Here is a 19,355-nt window from a genome sequence, read left to right on the forward strand (position 1 = left end):
CATTACAAGGAACATTCATTGTTAAAATCGTAGACATTAAGAAACGGAGAAACTGTCCTTATTTATTCAGATAAATTGAACGAACGTCTTTCATCGCAATTATATTGATAATAATAATAATAATAATAATAATCATTATTATTTTTCTTATTAATATAATAATTATTAAGGAAAGATAATAATTACCTTTCTCTTTTTGCTTTTATTAGAAATAAAAGAGTATAGAAATGTAATTTCACGTAATTAAAGGTAATTCTAATCAATTTGGCCGCAAAAGATTATTATAAGAAATTCTCATCGAATTGAATAACAATTATAAAACGTTGGACGTTATTAAAAATTTTATTTCTATTCATGAATATAAATGATGATAGGAAGTCTATTTGAAATAGGACACGTACTCCTATTATTTATATTCTTATTATACATACATTAGTATGTATTATGTATAATAAAAAGAAATAATAATAATTTTATACGTAGAGATGTGAATATCGGTTTAATAAATTTATCGAGGAAAATAGAAATCTCGATTTTTTTTGCATACGTGCGTGTACGTGTGTGTATATTTTTTTATATAAATATATACATATATATATATATATATATATATATATATATATATATATATATATATCAAATAATCTGAAAATTTATATGAAGGTGGAAAAAAAAAAGAGAAATCGATGCACGAATTTGATAGAACTTTATAATATATATATTTTTTCGTCGAGTATCAGCGAAAAGGATATTATAAATTGTACGATATGTTTATTATCCATATCTATAATGTACGTATCTATGTGTATATTAATATAAGAACAATTTGCAACTTTATATATTTATGTATGCATGTGAAATTTCTATAATCGCTCAAAGAAGGATTTACAGGTAGTAGCGAGATCGCTCAACTTAATTTCGTTGTATCAATTTCGCCTACTTCGAGGAACAAAGTTCGAGTCTTTTATTTTCTCCAGATTTTTGGTTATTTTTTTTTCCCCCTTTTCTTTTTCTTTTTTTTTCTTTTTCTTTCATTATTTATTTATTTATTTATTTATTTAATTTTTTTTTTATTTTTTGTCAATATCGAATATGTATATCATATAACGAGTATATAAATTAATATTTATCGTAGTAGGATTTCTCTCTAAAAGCGATAATTATTTATCCTTCTTCCTTTCTTTCTTTCTTATAATTAATTTTAAGAGTCTCAACTACTTGCTATTCTTTAGTTTTTTTTTTTTCTGTATTTTTTCTTTTTTTTTATTTCTTTTTTTTTCCATTTTATTTCTTTTTTTTTCTTTTTCATTTTATTTCTTTTTTTCACTTATTCATCTAATCACTTAATTTTCGATCTTCTACAACACGAAAACTACGATACAAGTAGATAGAAAAAAATAAACAAATAAAAAACAAAAGATCTACGTAGATCTATTTATAAACGTTTTTAATGCGTTTCTTTCTCATTTCCTGTTTTGTTTTTTTTTCTGTTTTTCTTTTCTTTCTTTCTTTCTTTTTTTTTTTTTTTTTTTATCATCTTTTATTCAAAAGAAATATAAGAACCGATAGAGAAAAGCTTTGGATTCTCTTCGCGATATTCAATCTAGTTCGATTGAAAAATGATTCTATTAAATCTTTGGATCCACTTTCTCGTCTATTAATCATTTTTATTCTTCGTTAAAAACAAAAATAATAGACTCTAACAGCGAACTCTCCTCGTTCCACATTTACACCCAACAGTAAAATAGTATCTCCCTTTTATTTTATTCTCCTTTCATTCTCCTTCTTTCAATCTGACGATAAAATTATCTTTGTTCCGTAGTAAATGACGAAGCGACAAAGTGAACGAACGAACGAACTAGTCTCTCCTTTCGCCGGTCTAGGACAGTTTCTCATCGTTATCAAATCCATTGCGCGATCAGTACCACGTAAATCCCTTTGGACTGTATCGACATTGTATCTCATAGAATCAGAATAAAGATTCGTGTGCAACGATCGTAAATACGTTGCCAATAAAATCAATATAGAAATTCACCATTCTACGAATTGCTAGAATTTATTTTGATTTGTACCAAAAGAAGAACATTAATATGTATGTATGTATACGTTTGTATGTATGTATGTATGTATATATGCATCTACATATATGTATGTAAGTACCTGTATATTTTAAATGCATTTTCTTATTTCATTTTATTTTTTTATTTATTTATTTATTTATTTTCTTTTGGTTTGTTTGTTTTGTTTTTTTTTTTTGTTTCAAAGATTCAGGAAAAAAGTAAACAACGAAGAAGTGATATCGTTGATACTCTTTCTCCATCGTCGAGCTTTGATCGTATTAATATTATTATTTATATCTATTCGTTCTTCTTGTTTATTTTTTTGTATTTGTTACTTTTGCTTTCTTTCTTTCCTTCTTTTTTTCTTTCTTTTTTTTCTCTTTCTTTCTTTTTCTCTTTCTTTCTTTCTTTTTTTTTTTCTTTTTTGTTCTTTTCTTTCTAATTATTATTTAATCTTATACTCTCTTGTAATTAATGTGTGGTTAAGACAAAATAATCTCTACCGGTAGCTCCGAACGATCTTCTTAACAAGAAAATCCATCCATCTTCGAGTTCATCGATCAGTATAACAAGCCATACCAGTATGTGCATACTTCCTATTCTCTGTGCAGCCTCGAAAGTTCTTCTCTTCGACTAACGTCGATGATGAAGTTTATGAAGGAGGAAGTCTTCGCGAAAAACGAAGAAGAATAATCGATATTATCACGTCGTACGATCGAGGTTGAACGTTCCGTAGTATTGGCCGACACGATATCACCATTCCATTTTGGAAGGTAACATCAGCTATCTTCTTTCCTTCTTTCCTTCCATCCTTTTTTCATCCTTTTTCGAATGAAGTTCAAGTCGATCGCGTATAATCGAACGCGAAAGGAGAGCCAAAATTGTTACGCGTTTATTCGCGTACAAAAACGAATTCGTTGTAATGATTCCAACGAGTTTCTTCAGAATCAACACCTGGTTTAAGTAATTCAAAATTACCGCCAGCTGTACCGGAACCACAGCTACCGGCTAACTTAAATCCTTGTTCTTGAAGCATGTCAAAGGCTTGTTCAATAAAATTATGTTTCAGAAAGAATCGTGAAGTATAGCGATCTGACATACCATGATTAGGATCACGGCTTTCATTCAAGGTCTCCCCGAAGACATCTCTGCAAAGAGCCACGCGTCCGCACACGAGGATCCTTGAAATTTTACGGAACTTAACATCGGTCAAACCTTCTCGGCCAAAAGCAAAACTTCCTCGATAACCAATGGTTATATATCCAGGTGCTCGTTTTCTACAGGTCGATGATCCTGCAGCCTCTTCGTTCTTTTCATCAATGGCTCGTTCCAAATTAGACAAACCATAATAATTCGCTTCTTGTTTAAGTCTCTCTCGTTCTTTTAATCCCTCAGGTAATACGACACGTTGATCACGAAGATAATCAAGGATATAACGAAATAGAGTACCGTCGCGATCAAGAAAATATTTGCCAGTGGAATCTTTTCGAAGTAGAAAGTGTCCGTCGGTGAATAATATACCCAAATGAGAATTACTTTCTTTAGTTAAAGTATCCAGGGTGGTAGTATAAGATATACCACCCACGTTAAGATCCACTATTTTTGATATCTCCTCCTGTTGATCCACCATGCTCCAGATTAAATACCTCAGATCAGTAACACGCGCTTTAACTTGTCGTGATCAGACAAGTCAGGAGAAAAATATTTAAAGATCTGATCACTGATGATTAGAAGAAACACATGTGAAAGGATTGATTAGATTGATGAATTTCAAATTAAAAAATATTTCTCTAGTTTTCTAATCTCTCTTTCTTTCTCTCTCTCTCTATATATATATATATATATATATATATATATATATATATATATCTGTCTATGTCTCTCTTTACTCTGACTCTCTCTTTCGAAATGATGAGACAAATTATAAACAATCGACTTCAAGAGCTTATAATTTTATAGAAATTGACTCGTGAAAAGATAAAAAACGATTGTACTTGCAATCGTCGAAAGAAGCTCGAGTTACCTCGCACGGACACTTCGCGCGCGCGACAGGACTCGGAAAACAGCACGTATGTATCTTGTGCACGATATCCGACGACGAATGGACGACGACGCTGGCGCGGAGAGCATTTTGCCGAGGGCGCAGACACCAAAGACGATAAGGTGGTGGAACGCGCGCACACGCTGAGTCCTCGTTATTCGATCATCGCCATGCGTTATACTTCTTCATGCGAAAAGAATTTTTTAAAAATTTGTTTGATGAAAGAGATAAAAAAATAAAAAATAAGAAATAAGAAAAAATTGAGAAAGGAAAGTCGTCAAGTTTTTCGTGATTTAATGATTTCTAAGAAAAAAAAAAAGAAAAAAAGAAAAATAAATTAAAAGAGAACGCGGTCCTTAATTTTTACTAAAATAGGAGAAAAATAAAAATAAAAAAACCAAGCTTATTTTTATAGAATCAAAAGTAATTTCGAAGAAGATATCTTAATAAGAGATACAATTTATGATTTATAATTAAACTTTATAATTAAATCAAACGATATGGAAACCTTTTCATAGTCTCACGTAATATTTCGCAAATGTGTTCATTATACTAGTGAAAGTGTAATATCACTTGAACTTTATATACCATCTCGTTATGCTCGGTCTATCGTTAACTTATCGTACATTCAAATAATTGCCTACTTGCATTCTTAATCTTACATAAAAATCAAGCAACTTTTCTAATTTAAATTTCTATTATTAATATATATATCCTTAATAAAACAAGAACAAAATTATACTTAAAGCACGGAATAATAATTTCTTTCTAATCAACAAACGTCAAACTTTTATCCTTTATTATCCGATTGATATTTTATATATAACACCCGATTTTTATATTAACAAAGATTAATAAATTCGAAGCGCGTCGTTAAAACTCGATCTTGTTATAAAATGATTTCATATAAGGCGCTCTAATGAGTAAGAGACGTCATGACGCCGAGTTCGATCGATGATACACGAGAATAACCGAGGTCAAAAGCGAAAGAGTGTCACGTGACTCTCGCGTACCTACAGTAACAGTCGTAAGATAGCGCAGCGATCAGTCGAGTTTAGAACGTTCATGTGGGTGGTATTTATTATTTACACCATGACACGTATCGTTAGAGAAGAAACTGTCATTAAACTATTAAACATAGATTATAGTTTTCTTTGAACGAGTACAACGAAGGATATATTTCCAATCAAGTGATTAGAAAACGTGAATGAAGATATTTTTAATAGATCATCGACCAATGATTATGTACCGTATTATTACGCATGCGAGCTTCTTACCCCTTTCATCGTCCATCGATAAACTGGACGTTAACTCAGTTGATTGAAATAACGTCGTAGTGCTCATATCATTTCTATTAATCCAAATATTATTACGTATTACTTATGCATTTCAATTGTCTTATCATCGAGGATCTATCAAAAGTGACGATTTTTTTCGTGGGAAAAGAAATATGACGGAAGAACGTAATAGGATACAAAACGAGGACTCTTCCAATGTTACTGGTAATAGCATTTTAAGAAATCATTTTTGGAGTCATGCATTTGATAGCGAGGAAGGAGAGGATGGAAATGAGAATGGACTTCTTCACAATGACTCAAGGTCAGTATATATGATCTTATTAAAAGAAATATTTCGTTTAAATCGTTACACATTGTTCTTGTTTTTTATTTTCATTTTTGTTCTCTCTCTCTCTCTCTCTTTCTCTACCCCCCCCCTTCCTCCTTCTCTTTCTCTCTCTCTCTCTCTCTCTCTCTCTCTCATTTCTATTATTACATATTATGTGTTCTTTACCTGTATATCTTTTCTTTTTTTGAATCATCTTTCTCATTCGTCCATTGTTCTTGTTTAAATAAGACACGGCGACCTTTCGATTTCTATGATTTGTCAGAAATAAACATATAAAGCAGCGCACTCTTGTTTGGAATATAGCGGGAGTTCTAAGAATGAGTCGATAAATCGTTCGTCAATCAGTCCAGTTAGAAACGTTGCCCGGGTATCAAGATATATGTATCTTTGTCTTTCCCATAATCGTGCTTTCTCTTTATCTCTCTTTCTCTCTCTCTCTCCCTCTCTCTCTCTCTCTTCTTTCTTAATGCATTTCGATTTTAAAGCAGTTTCACTCGTTTCCTCGAGTAATCCTGTAAAAAGTAGGTTAAACGTCGACGAGTAAAATTTCTCTCTTTGAAACAAGTGTTTCAAATGTAGACATTTAGTTTTATGCAAGATCATGAAGGTGTGTTATTGGTAAGTTCTTCTTTCTTTCCTATCTTTAATTTCTTTTTTCTTCTTCTTTCTCGATCAAACCATGATAATTCTTACTTTCAACTTTATTTTTTCTATTGTTCATAAAGTAAAGATACTACGTATCATTTACGTCATACGATAAGAGGTACGCATTAAATGTCTCTTTTTTAGTCTACCTCTCTCCTTTTACCAACAATCAATCTCTATAAAGAATTGTTATTATTTACAATTACGTAATAAAACTTTAACAATGTATATTTAATATATATTGTTATAAGATAAGATTTAATAATCAAATGGAAAATAATATAATATAATAGAAGTGTAATAAATTAATTTTATTATTTGATATATATAACATGATTTTCATTTTAATAGAAAATTTTTAAATTATCATCTGCGTGATTTAATAAAAGGCATTTTAATATAAAGGATTGAAAAAGCGCGGGAAAAATGAAAGAATGATTTGAAATTCCATAGATGGAAATATTTATTATAGGAAAACGATTATAATCGTTCAGAGGAATCGTGAATTAAATTGACGTATTATGTATATCAGTTTCGTATGAAATTGTTCATAGATTTTCATGTGTTCTCTATACATATATACATACGTATATATATATATGTGTGTGTATGAATTGTAATTTGAAATTAACATCAAACGTAAATGTTCATTAATATTAACGAATTCACGTATAATCATGTGAGCTACAATTTTGTTACAAATGATCTCCATATTGTATATTCAAATTAAATAGTAATAATAATAATAATAATGATAATAATAATAATAATAATAATAATAATAATAATGGAAAATAAAATATTGTCAAAAATCGTTCGATCAGTTTAGAAAATGAAAGGGAAAAAAAAATGGGGGAAGGAAGAGTATTTTCCTTTTATAATTTCATATTAACTTCTTAATAAACACACAAGTAGCACAAATATATAATAGATATCGTATCGTTAAAAATACGACATTTTCGTGATTTAGATTGCCTTCTACGTTCAGTAACATGCAAAAGATAAGATTGTTCTGTTATGTCTAATTATACATTTGAAATCAAATATGACTATATAAGCGTATGTGTAAAAGAGAGAGAGAGAGAGAGAGAGAGAGAGAGAGAGAGAGAAAGAGAGAGGCTTCTGTTTTAACGAGAACGAGCAAACATATTACCGATAAGAAATTATCTTCTCAAATATTTCAAGTGCGAAGGATAAAAGTAACTGTATAAACGATGATGAATAAATGATTTATTAAAAATTATTCTATTTAAAAAAAAAAATTAAGAAAGAACAAAAGATATTAATTTCACTCTAACTCTATCTGAATTATATTTGTGAAGCTGCAATCGACCGATCGCAGAAAGACGCGATAATTGCGCCATGACGACCTTCGCCGAAGATAAAATGAGAAGGAAGCTTAGATTCTTTTTCATGAATCCAATCGAAAAATGGCAAGCCAAACGAAGATTCCCATATAAATTCGTCGTACAGGTCATTAAAATAGTTTTGGTCACCGTGCAACTTTGCCTATTTGCTCATAACAATTATATACATGTCAATTACACGTGGGACAACCGTATTACATTTTCGCATCTCTTTTTACGTGGATGGGACAACACGCAAGAGGTAAAAATGAATATGTAAATATTTGAGAATGATAAAATGTCCATAGAAAGTAATTGATCAATAAATTACTTTGCGCTTTGAGTCAATTCGAAGGAAAAAAAAAAAAAAAAAAGAAAAAGATAAAGTAAAAGACAAAATGCCGAATATTGAATGAAGAAAATTTAAGAGACTTAATATTTGAATTAATAAAATAGACCGATTCTAAATTTATTTTGGATCGTTAAAGTTAAACAATTATTTCGAAATGTACTAATCGTGTTTGTTACATCGATGAAAATTTTTTGTCTTTTTTTAATTTTAATCATTTTATCAATATATCTATAGGTACCTGCCTATCCTCCTGCGACTGGCCCATTAGCTCTTTACAAAAAGGATGAATTTTTCGACACCATCGATTATGCTCTAAATGGCTACTATAATCTTAATAATTCCATCGGTTCGTATTCTTACGATGCTGAGGATAATACCGCAGGACCTGTGAAATTATGTTTATACTGGTATAAGGAAAGCATTATATTCGGCTTCAACGAAAGTTATGTCTTCGACAAGGAAATCATAAAGACTTGCGTGAATATAACTAAAGAATATCATGACAACTTTAATAACTCGAGGAATATATTGTCTACGCAAAATGTTATTGTAAATTTTTCAGCTTTGGTAAGAGCATATTTGAAATTTGCCGTTAAAACTGTTAATCTAAGAGCTGCCGGACCTATGACACCACCAGATTGTTATCAGTTCGATATTAAAATAATTTTTGATAATCGCGATCAAGACGGACAAATGTTATTGTCATTGGAAACTGAACCACAAAGATTATATTGCAAAGGTGATACCCGGTATATAATGGACAATCAAATTGAGTCTGCTTTGAGAACTTTGTTAAATTTACTCGTGATATTTATCTGTACTATCTCCCTTGTCTTATGCTCGAGAGCCATTTTCAGAGCGCAATTGCTTAAATTCGAGACGATGAATTTTTTCAAAAAGAAATACGGAAAATTATTGAGTTTCGAAGGTAGATTGGAATTTTTGAATCTCTGGTACATAATGATCATAATTAATGATCTTCTAATCATCATAGGTTCTGCCGTGAAAGAACAAATAGAAAGAAAATATTTTGGTAGCGATCATTGGAACGTATGCAGTATATTTCTAGGTACGGGAAATTTATTGGTATGGTTTGGCGTATTACGATATCTTGGCTTTTTCAAAACGTATAACGTAGTTATTTTAACATTAAAAAAGGCTGCACCTAAAGTAGCTAGGTTTCTTATATGTGCTATATTGATATATGCCGGGTTCACTTTCTGTGGGTGGTTAATTTTAGGTCCGTATCATATGAAATTTAGATCACTTGCTACAACTTCTGAATGTCTGTTTGCACTTATAAACGGTGATGACATGTTTGCGACATTTTCAATAACGTCTTTCAAATCACCGATGCTTTGGTGGTACTCGAGGATTTATTTATATACTTTCATTTCTTTGTACATTTATGTCGTTTTAAGTTTATTTATTTCTGTGATAATGGACGCCTATGATACGATAAAGACTTATTATCGAGATGGCTTTCCAAAGAATGACCTACAAACATTTATATCCGCTTGTACGGATGATGCATCGAGCGGTCTATTCAGAGACGAATGTGATAAAAATAATATTACAGAACTTATAGATAGGTTTTGTTGTTGTCGAAAAAGATCCTCTTATGGATCTTTCTCTGGATCAACCACAGATGCCTCCACAAAAACCGAACAAGTATATGGAGGAGCCATCTGTATATAGTTTGTTAAAAGATTATTTTCCCCGTACAAATTATGGCTCCACTGCTACGTTATTATTATAATTAAGCATTTAGAGAGAATCAGAGTTTCTTTTTAAAATAAGAAAAAAAGAAAGTTTGTAAATTCTTGTGTCCATTTGCTAGACGATAATTCAATGGTGCTAGCATTATGTAAGATCTTTAATTACCACCACAGAATAGTAGAAAGAATTAGAACATTTTGTTTCTAATAAAATTGTACCTTTCTCTTTTTTTTTTTTTCTTCTTCTTCTTGTTTTAATAATCTCTTGCATCATTCATTATGGTTTTTATTCGACAAAGAATAGATAGAAGATCTTCTCTCTTCTCTTGTATACGACATAATTATATTAAAAAGATTTATCTTTCTAACAGACCTATGCCATATTTTTATGATGATGTTTATAATAGGAGAATTAACGTTTTTACGATAACGTATTGTATATTTTATTATTGTGAGACTAACTGCTACGATAATTTTTTAATTCAAATCATTAATATTATTCTTTTAGTAACAATGAAATTCTAAACCTTAAGTAATTATTTACTTGAATTTATCTGCCATTACTTTCGATCGAGTACGATCACAAAAAATATTAGAATCAATCATTTCGAGAATGACAATAATTAATATGATTAAAAGCAAAAAAAAAAAAAGGGAGAACATAAACTCTCTTAATCGTAAACAAACATTCAATTGATCTATTGTCACATGATAAATGTATAAAAAAAAATTTTAGATGATGTATAAAAAGAAAAGAAAGAAAAATAAAGCAACTTTATTTTATATATGTATATATATATATATATTTTTTTTTTGTTCTGTTAAATAATATGTGTTAAAATTGATACTAGCTTTCTTTACTTTCATATTGTGAATCTATGTATAATAGATATAATATAAGAATTTAAAATAGAATTTATTGAATAAGAGTGTATTATAAACCAATGTACAATTTATTGACATTTTAGATTGTTTTAAGATAAAGTCAATAATAACGAACAATACTCTTTAATGTCGCATCTATTTAAACAGAAAAAAAAAACATTAGAATAATGAAGTAAATGGATATAAAGAAAAAAAAAATAATAATAATTAAACGTGTAATTAATTATCTGTATGTGAAAGTATTCAAATTGTATGTTTCACAAAGATACAATGGCTAAATGATTTATAAATATTTTAAAACTGTATATTACAATTTAAACCAAAGTACAATAGTCCAAAAATATATATTTATATATTTACATTCAAATAAAACATATTAGATTTCTTTTAATGATTTATTTATAACTTGCCCATAATTGTGTATATAGTACATAAGCATTTAGATTCAGATTGTTTAATTATTTCTTTATAAATGTAAAATTTTTTAGATTGATCGAAAGGATTAAAAATATATTCGAAAAAATTTTAAAGATTTAAAAGAAATTAAAGTGAATGAATATAAAACAATTTTTATAAATTATTATATTATCGCATCAAGGATATTTTTTGAAAATCAAAATTTGTAAAAAATTGTGAGAAAGAAAAAATCAAATGATTCATATATAATCATAAAAATTTATAATGTAATTCAATTATCTCTTTAATTTATTTTATATTATTAAAATTAAAAATGAAATCTTTTTTCATATTTTCAAACTTTACCATAGTATGATAATCTATAAATTCGAAATTTAATTACACATATCGCCGTGATGATGTCACTAGTGTGCAATGTCAATAAATTATCGACTGTACTCTACGATCACTGGACTACTGTAGTAGTAATAATAATAATAATAGTAAACTGTTCCTACGGAAGAAACAATGAGGAAAAAATAGCACTGGAAATTCTATTTCAATCATCTAATTAAAGGAAACAAAACACATGTCATTTCGAGCATTTGTATGAAAATTTGTAATGGAATTGCGAGCTTCTTCTTTTTTCCCGCGAAGTTCCAAAGGCGCCACTGTAGGAAATTTTTTTTTTTTTATTTTTTTATTTTCTTTTATGAAAAATAATAAAAAAATATTGTTTACGCGAACGATGAGTACAGACGTAATTCCTAATCGATTTAAATGAACAAGATCTGATTTTAAAGATGAAAGTTTAATCAAGGATGTGGCTTTTTTAAATTTTTATAAAAGCTTTATTTTTACAACATAATTTATTCTCGAAGAAACGTTATTTTTTGATAAGATTTTTTTCAAAAATAATAAGACTTCTTTGAAAAATTCGAAAAATCCATGTTCTCGTTTAAACTTTCATCTTTAAAATAAGATCTTATTCATCAAAATCAATGAAAAATTATGCCAATATTCATTGTTGACGTAAACCATTATAATATTAAGGGGTAATAAGTAGTCTCAAAAAGTATATAGTACTGTCAGTTTTCACGCACTCATCGACGTAAAACGTAATGCGTAAGCCATAAGGATATCCACTAATCAGAGTCGATTATTCCCCTCTATATTTTTCGACTGCAAGACGTAAGAAGCCATAGCGGTGAAAAAAAAATTCGTAAGAATGAAATTCTTACGACTTACGTCTTACGTTTTAGGTCGATGTGCTTAGAAAAGTGTTTTTAGTTTATATGAAGTTCTTTCTTTTGATAAATAAAATTTGTATTTTATTAGAAAAAGAAGAATATTGATTAAATGTAAATTAACAAGTATTCGTTTATGTCATAAAGAAACATTAATTTTTATCAAAGGAAATAATTGAGGATTAATAATTGAAAGTTGAAAAAAATGTCGAAAATTTTTGCTGCAATGATGAATACGAGCGAAACAGAACCGGAGTTTTCGTTTGTTGACAAGGAAGCTTCGGCGAGTATTGTTGGAATAGTACCAAAACATGCAGAATCTAGTTTACGTATAATGGAGGAATATTTAGACAAGCAACAATTAACAGATGTTATATTAATCGCAGGTATTAATTTTTCTATCATTATATTATTTAAATTATCTAATGGATATATATCTTTGTTGAATTTAATTGCACAGGCAATAAGCGTATTCCAGCACATCGTTTGGTACTTAGCGCTGGTTCTGAATATTTTGCTGCAATGTTTACTGGTTATCTACGAGAATCTAAGGAACATGAAGTTAAATTAGTAGAAGTAGATGGAGATGCTTTATGCTCATTAGTTCGTTATTGTTATACCGGTACAATATGCTCACTTACATCAATTTTTATAAATTCTGATTTTAATTCATTCTAACTCAACTTGTTTTATATTAGGATGTATAGAGATTAAAGAGGACAGTGTACAAACTCTTTTAGCAACAGCACATTTATTACAATTGCATCCGGTTGTAAAAGCATGTTGTAAATTTTTAAGAAAACAGCTTCATCCAAGTAATTGTTTAGGAATACGTATGTTTGCCGATATGCAAGGTTGCATAGGTTTATTGAAACAGGCACATGCCTATACAACGGAACATTTTATGGAAGTTATAAAAAATCAAGAATTTTTATTATGTTCTGCCGATCAGGTTGCAGAATTATTAGAGTCAAATGATCTCAATGTTCCTTCAGAAGATACTATTTTTCATGTAAGATAGTAATAATATTCTATCTGCGTTATATTTTATATTATATATCATATTTTTTTTTTTTTTTAGGCTCTTACGGCTTGGCTAAAGTATGACCTAGCAAACAGAAAAAAAGATGCAAGTAGATTGTTGAGTCTAGTGAAATTGCCATTGTTATCACCAGCAGTAAGTTATATACCTTGCTGATATGCAAATATCAAATATTTTATAAGTAAAAATTAATTTGAATTGATCAAATGAATAGTTTATAACAGACCATATAGAAAGTAACGAAATGTTTAAAGATCAAAAAGGTGCACAAGAACTTATAATAGAAGCCTTAAAGTATCATCTATTACCTGAACGCAGACCATTATTGCAATCTAATCGTACAAAACCTAGAAAAGCTACTGTTGGCGAATTGTTAGCAGTTGGTGGAATGGATGCCAAGGAAGGTAAATAATACAAAATTGTTGATAAGTGATTAATGAAAGAATTTGATGATTTTTTTTTTTTTTTAACGTAGGGCCTACATTGTCGATATACTCATTTTCATTACGTGAAAATTCTTGGAAGTCTGTAGCTACAATGTGGGGAAAACGTCTCCAATTTGGTGCTGCTGTTGTTGACAGAAAATTAATCATTGCTGGTGGTAGAGATGGTTTAAAAACTTTAAATACTGTCGAATGTTTCGATTTTTCTACTCGCAATTGGAGTACTTTACCATCAATGATTGTTCATAGACATGGATTAGGTATCATAAATTTATTGTCACAGTATAGATATATATATAGGTATATAATCGATGAATCATTTTATGTAATGAATCTATCGTGATATAGGAGTTGCAGTCTTAGGTGGACCATTATATGCAGTTGGTGGTCACGATGGTTGGAGTTTTCTTGAAACAGTTGAAAGATGGGACCCAGATACAAAACAATGGCGTTCTATATCACCTATGTCTATACAACGTTCAACAGTTGGTGTTGCTGTATTGAATGACAAGTAACTAAATCGATTCATTTATTGTATAAAAAATATCTTGACAATAGATATATTCAATATGATTTGTATATTTTTTTTTAGATTGTATGCTGTAGGTGGTAGGGATATTAGTTCATGTTTAAATACAGTGGAGTGTTATGATCCACATACGAACAAATGGACTGCTTGTGCTCCAATGTCAAAACAAAGAGGTGGTGTAGGAGTAGGAGTAGTGAATGGATGTCTTTACGCTCTTGGTGGTCATGAGGCACCAGCAAGTAATCCTAATGCTAGTAGATTTGATTGTGTAGAAAGGTAGCAAAATAAATGTGGCTTATCCATTTTTCATGATATATCTCATGCATGATCTTTTAGAAAAATACATTGTCCTATAGATACGATCCCAAAACTGATACATGGACAATGGTAGCACCAATGAGTGTAGCAAGAGATGCAGTTGGTGTTTGTGTTCTTGGAGATAAACTTATGGCCGTAGGTGGATACGATGGTCAGCAATATTTGACACTAGTTGAAGCATATGATCCACATCTTAATAAATGGGAACCAGTAAGTGTTCATTCAAAGAAATATTTTATTTGATAATATTAAATTGTTCATTAATCTGATATTGTACTATAAGGTTACACCTTTGTTGACTGGACGTGGAGGTCCTTGCGTTGTTATCGAAAATTCCTTAAGAGATGTATAAGAGATGCATACCTGTCATAAATACTCGAACGAAATCTCTATTACAATCAATACATTCCTATAATAATTTTTAAAATTTATATCATATTAGATACTATTTTATCATCTATAAATCATTCAATATCACTTATTTAATACATTCTATAATATTTAAGAGGATAAGAAACATATTATATTGATCTATATACGTGATATATATTGTGATAAATCATTTTTATTTTCTTTTGTTTTACGATAACTTATAAGTACTCTGATAAACTTTAAATCATAAGAAAGAAAACGTATATTGTATCCGAATAAGAATCCTATAATGAAATATATATTTAAAATAATTTTCAATTATATTTTATATACAAGACGACTCACAATTAATTACAAATAATCAATCATAAATAACTCTGTTTAACAAAGTTAATGAATCAATCTTTATACATAAATATTTGTCAATAATAATATGAATGTACATACTATAAAAATGAAGTAGGCTATATATAAGAAAAAACTTATATTGCCATCAATGGAGTAATACCTTTATTTACACGTTTTCCCCTTATTTTTATAGACATATTTTATATTTTTTTTTTTCCATAAATTATTAACTGTTTCCATCTATTTAGTTCAACGCTTCCCAAATTATTGTGTTTCTTAATTTGTGTATCTATTTTAATATTCATTCGTTATTAATAAATTTAGCAAGCAGGAAAAGTTCTGAAAATAAGAAATTAATATTAACTAAAGAATTAATTGTATAAATTTAATTTTTATGTTATATGAAAAACATTTACCGTGGAAAGTCTGAAGCGGGTTCTGCAAATTTGTGTCTAACCATAAATGTTGCAATAGCTTCTGCTACTTTATCCGGTACATCTTCATGAACAGCATGTCCACATGCTGGTAAGATTTGCATTTGAAACTTTCCTAATTATTTGATACGAAACGTTTATAAATATATATATATTAAATAGAATAATTATACAAATATATATGTAATTTGATATTAATACCTTGCATTTGACCCACTGTAAGTTCTCTATCAAGTCTATCTACCCCAGCTAATAATAATACTTTAGGGACTGGTATATTCAAAAATGATGCTGACAATCCTTTAAACCATCCAAACCAATGTTGCTCAGTTTTTGCTAAATCTATTCTCCAAACATACTTTCTATTAGTATGTAAAATAGAAGACGTAGGGGGTGGTGGCATATTTACAGATTCTTCTTCTTCAATAATATCTTCACGTTGAATCGCTGGTTCAGGACTACAGTCATATGAAGATGTTTGTGAAAGAGAATCAATGTCATGGGTTGCTAATTGATTTGTTTCAGTACTAAAAAGATAAATTAAATAAATACATCATTCTCTTGGAACTCCATATTATAATTTTATACGTAGTATGTTAATGTAAATATATAAGAATGTTTAGAAACTCACTAACTTCTTTATTTGTCCAGGTACTGAAACTTTAGCTGATTGTACATTTCGTATTTGACCACTTCTTACGCTGAAAAATAGATATATTTAAAATAAAACTTTTATTTTATCGTAATAACTAAATGAAGAATATATATTTAAATGCAGATCTCATTTATTTATTAACAGAGCCTATATGCATACCACCATTCAATAGCTTGAGAAATAGTACTAAAACTAGATGGCCGAGATCTTAAAAAACTCTGCATAGATGCCAAAGCATCCATTGCTGTCCCTTCAACAACATCTATTACACCCAAACCAGACAAATTTGCTATTAATGGTGCAGCTTTAACAGCTACTGCACCTCCCATACTATGACCAACCAAAATTACTGGTCCTTCATCTATAGCTACTTCTATAACAGCTGCTATGTCCCTAAGTAAAACGAAATAATTATTATAATAATATTATTATATCTCTCAAGTTTTTATATATAAAAAATATATTTCAAATATTCAACATACAAAGCTAAAGTATCGGCAGACAAATCTTCTTCATTAGTTGTATGTGTATCTCCATGGCCTCTAAGATCAATCGCCATAACTTTACAGATTACCATCGTCATAATAGATTTCTAAAATATATAAAATAGCAAATTGTGCTACATTTCATAGATAAAATTATTAATACTTACTGTAAATTCAGCCCACGTTAATGCACTATAACCTCCACCATGTAACAAGACTAATGTTGGTCCTTCCTTTCCCTTAGTATAAATATGAAAAGTATTTTCTCCTATTTTTACGTCGGTGGAATGATCAAAGTATGGAATCCATTGTATGGGTTCATAATCCCTTTTACGCTGAAAGCCTTTTGATTTATTTACCCTGGAATGGAAATGAAAAAAATTTTTTTTTTTTATTGATATACTTCTAAGATAAAATATTAAAGAATGAAATGTTTATGTTGACTAACCTAGATCCATGTCCAAAATTAACACCTGGTGGTGGCAGTTTAGATTTTAATACTGATTTTTGAAGGGAAGACATAATTTATTAGCTTCAGATACGTATACTTTATGCAGAAAATATTATTAGCTCGTTCGCAGGTGAATACTCCAGTTTGACAAATAAATCAACAATTTGTTTTGATCTCAATACCCACGTTTGTAAGAATCATTTAGATCTGCATATCGACGAGTAGTTATGAGTTCGTGCATCGACATTACTAGCCGAGCTAATCATATAATGTAATTTTGTATCCGCCATTATACCCGCTAAAATTTAAATATAGATATAAACTTGATCTCTTTGTATTTGTAATAATTTATATATCAATGACGAAAGAACTAATTCATCTTACACGAAAAGTTTTGAATATGTAATAAATAAAGGGCCATTCATTAATTTTTCTTTTATATTGATTTACGCCGTCAATGAGAACAAACGTAATTCTTGATCGACTTTAATGAACAAAGTCGTTTCATTTTAAAGACGAAGATTTAATCTAGGACATATCTCCTTTTTCGATTTTTTGCCAAAAAAAAAAGATCTTGGTTAAAAAATTTTGTACTCTTCGAAAACAATTTATGCAAAAATAAAAAAAGCTTTTTCAAAAATTATGATATCAGTGTGATAGATTAAATCTTCATCTTTAAAATGAGTATTTGTACGTCAAAATCGATTAAGAATTATGTCTGTTCTCATTCATGGCGTAAATCATTTAAAGCCCAAAGGTAATTAACAGCCTTTTTAATCGATAATAATTAATTATTAAAATAGAAAAGCATCGTAAAAATAGATCATCATTTTTATCGTAAAATGTACACATAATGTATCGACCAGCATCGATATTGATTTCGCACTGTCGATAATTCAGTTTTGTACACAGGAAATATTTTATAAAGTTGTAAGTCTAGATGTAGATGTACTATATTATCCACAGAGAATATTAAATCCATTACTCTTAAGCTTTAACTATATGCCAAACAATTATTTCATTGATCTAAAGTACAATCGAACACGTGTTTCAAATTCATTTTTATTATTAATTCAATCGTTTATAAAGAAATCATTTTAATATGATTAAAACCAACAATAGGGAGCCAAACATTTTGGTGACAGGTAATTTTTATTAATTTATTATATTATTTCTATGAAAATTTTACTTAATAATACAGATACGATTTTTGACATAACATACACTTCGATGACATTTGTTTACATCTCTCTGTATATTTAATTATTATTAGAAACATTTGATAACGTTATAATCATTTTTTTAGGTACACCAGGTGTTGGTAAAAGTTTAATGTGTCGTATGTTGTCAGAAAAGACAGGATTAGTTTGGTTAGACGTTAGTAAATTAGCTATTGAACATGAATGTTTAGAAGAATATGATGAAGTATATCAATGTCCAATCTTGGATGAAGATAAGGTATTTTTCTATGATTTATTAAATCGATTCATAATACAATGAATAACTTTTATTAATAATCAATATTATTATTATTATTATTTTTTTTTTATAGTTGCTTGATGTGATGGAAAATGTTATGAGTGAAGGTGGAAAAATAGTAGATTATCATGGTGCTGATTTTTTTCCAGAAAGGTGGTTTGACATTGTATTTGTTTTAAGAACTGATAATACAATTTTATATGATCGTTTAGTGGAACGAGGATATACAGGGAAAAAATTAGAAGACAATATTGATTGTGAAATATTTCAAACTATTTTAGAAGAAGCTAAAGCTTCATATAGAACAGAAATAGTTCATGAATTGACGAGTAATACTATGGAACATGTTATAGATAATATAAATAGAATATGTCAATGGATTGAACAATGGAAGATAGACAACCAAGAATCATAAAATAAGATTTATATACAATATTTTTTTATAATATAACACAAGTCCTATTTTTTCTTTAACACTGTATA

General features: G+C 29.0%; 5 protein-coding genes across 6 annotated transcripts; 3 read left to right on the forward strand and 2 right to left on the reverse strand.

Moving 5' to 3' along the window:
- Positions 1 to 1,232: 1,232 nt before the first annotated feature.
- Positions 1,233 to 4,168, reverse strand: LOC124954560 (BTB/POZ domain-containing protein KCTD12). The gene has a single exon (XM_047507690.1). It carries the CDS (start codon positions 3,688 to 3,690, stop codon positions 2,953 to 2,955), a length of 738 nt encoding a protein of 245 aa, XP_047363646.1. The 5' UTR covers positions 3,691 to 4,168; the 3' UTR covers positions 1,233 to 2,952.
- Positions 4,169 to 5,136: 968 nt separating this feature from the next.
- On the forward strand, positions 5,137 to 11,058 carry LOC124954556 (mucolipin-3-like). Of its 2 annotated transcripts, none has more exons than XM_047507681.1 (3): positions 5,137 to 5,700; positions 7,695 to 7,980; positions 8,305 to 11,058. In XM_047507681.1, the coding sequence occupies exons 1-3, from the start codon at positions 5,552 to 5,554 to the stop codon at positions 9,766 to 9,768; spliced, it is 1,899 nt and encodes a 632-aa protein (XP_047363637.1). In that variant the 5' UTR covers positions 5,137 to 5,551; the 3' UTR covers positions 9,769 to 11,058. The 2 variants fall into 2 exon arrangements, with proteins under 2 accessions (XP_047363637.1, XP_047363638.1); XM_047507682.1 differs by lacking the exon at positions 5,137 to 5,700 and adding an exon at positions 5,865 to 6,345.
- Positions 11,059 to 12,059: 1,001 nt separating this feature from the next.
- Positions 12,060 to 16,053, forward strand: LOC124954277 (kelch-like protein 5). The gene is made up of 10 exons (XM_047506939.1): positions 12,060 to 12,702; positions 12,777 to 12,938; positions 13,015 to 13,328; positions 13,398 to 13,493; positions 13,573 to 13,762; positions 13,834 to 14,061; positions 14,150 to 14,312; positions 14,394 to 14,606; positions 14,687 to 14,858; positions 14,932 to 16,053. The coding sequence occupies exons 1-10, from the start codon at positions 12,522 to 12,524 to the stop codon at positions 14,998 to 15,000; spliced, it is 1,788 nt and encodes a 595-aa protein (XP_047362895.1). The 5' UTR covers positions 12,060 to 12,521; the 3' UTR covers positions 15,001 to 16,053.
- Positions 15,508 to 17,602, reverse strand: LOC124954278 (protein phosphatase methylesterase 1). The gene is made up of 8 exons (XM_047506940.1): positions 17,391 to 17,602; positions 17,110 to 17,302; positions 16,940 to 17,049; positions 16,617 to 16,850; positions 16,438 to 16,503; positions 16,004 to 16,329; positions 15,785 to 15,917; positions 15,508 to 15,707 (listed from the first exon to the last, which is right to left on the reverse strand). Exons 1-8 carry the CDS (start codon positions 17,462 to 17,464, stop codon positions 15,689 to 15,691), a joined length of 1,155 nt encoding a protein of 384 aa, XP_047362896.1. The 5' UTR covers positions 17,465 to 17,602; the 3' UTR covers positions 15,508 to 15,688.
- A 732-nt stretch (positions 17,603 to 18,334) lies between these two features.
- LOC124954281 (adenylate kinase isoenzyme 6) lies at positions 18,335 to 19,323 on the forward strand. Its single transcript, XM_047506943.1, has 3 exons — positions 18,335 to 18,538; positions 18,700 to 18,851; positions 18,946 to 19,323. The coding sequence occupies exons 1-3, from the start codon at positions 18,496 to 18,498 to the stop codon at positions 19,285 to 19,287; spliced, it is 537 nt and encodes a 178-aa protein (XP_047362899.1). The 5' UTR covers positions 18,335 to 18,495; the 3' UTR covers positions 19,288 to 19,323.
- The last annotated feature ends 32 nt before the right edge of the window (positions 19,324 to 19,355 follow it).

This window comes from Vespa velutina, chromosome 15 (assembly GCF_912470025.1).
Source record: "Vespa velutina chromosome 15, iVesVel2.1, whole genome shotgun sequence".
NCBI lineage: Eukaryota > Metazoa > Arthropoda > Insecta > Hymenoptera > Vespidae > Vespa > Vespa velutina.

Excerpts from the sequence above, each read along its gene's own strand:
- LOC124954281 (XM_047506943.1), top strand. The coding sequence starts at position 18,496 with ATGATTAAAACCAACAATAGGGAGCCAAACATTTTGGTGACAG. Across the intron at positions 18,539-18,699 it reads GCCAAACATTTTGGTGACAG|GTACACCAGGTGTTGGTAAA; the intron begins GTAATTTTTATT and ends TCATTTTTTTAG. Across the intron at positions 18,852-18,945 it reads CAATCTTGGATGAAGATAAG|TTGCTTGATGTGATGGAAAA; the intron begins GTATTTTTCTAT and ends TTTTTTTTATAG.
- LOC124954278 (XM_047506940.1), bottom strand. The coding sequence starts at position 17,464 with ATGTCTTCCCTTCAAAAATCAGTATTAAAATCTAAACTGCCACCACCA. Across the intron at positions 17,050-17,109 it reads TAACGTGGGCTGAATTTACA|AAATCTATTATGACGATGGT; the intron begins GTAAGTATTAAT and ends TATATATTTTAG. Across the intron at positions 16,504-16,616 it reads TCTCAAGCTATTGAATGGTG|CGTAAGAAGTGGTCAAATAC; the intron begins GTATGCATATAG and ends TCTATTTTTCAG.
- LOC124954560 (XM_047507690.1), bottom strand. The coding sequence starts at position 3,690 with ATGGTGGATCAACAGGAGGAGATATCAAAAATAGTGGATCTTAACGTG.
- LOC124954556 (XM_047507681.1), top strand. The coding sequence starts at position 5,552 with ATGACGGAAGAACGTAATAGGATACAAAACGAGGACTCTTCCAATGTT. Across the intron at positions 5,701-7,694 it reads CTTCTTCACAATGACTCAAG|CTGCAATCGACCGATCGCAG; the intron begins GTCAGTATATAT and ends ATATTTGTGAAG. Across the intron at positions 7,981-8,304 it reads GATGGGACAACACGCAAGAG|GTACCTGCCTATCCTCCTGC; the intron begins GTAAAAATGAAT and ends ATATATCTATAG.
- LOC124954277 (XM_047506939.1), top strand. The coding sequence starts at position 12,522 with ATGTCGAAAATTTTTGCTGCAATGATGAATACGAGCGAAACAGAACCG. Across the intron at positions 13,329-13,397 it reads CAGAAGATACTATTTTTCAT|GCTCTTACGGCTTGGCTAAA; the intron begins GTAAGATAGTAA and ends TTTTTTTTTTAG. Across the intron at positions 14,607-14,686 it reads AGATTTGATTGTGTAGAAAG|ATACGATCCCAAAACTGATA; the intron begins GTAGCAAAATAA and ends ATTGTCCTATAG.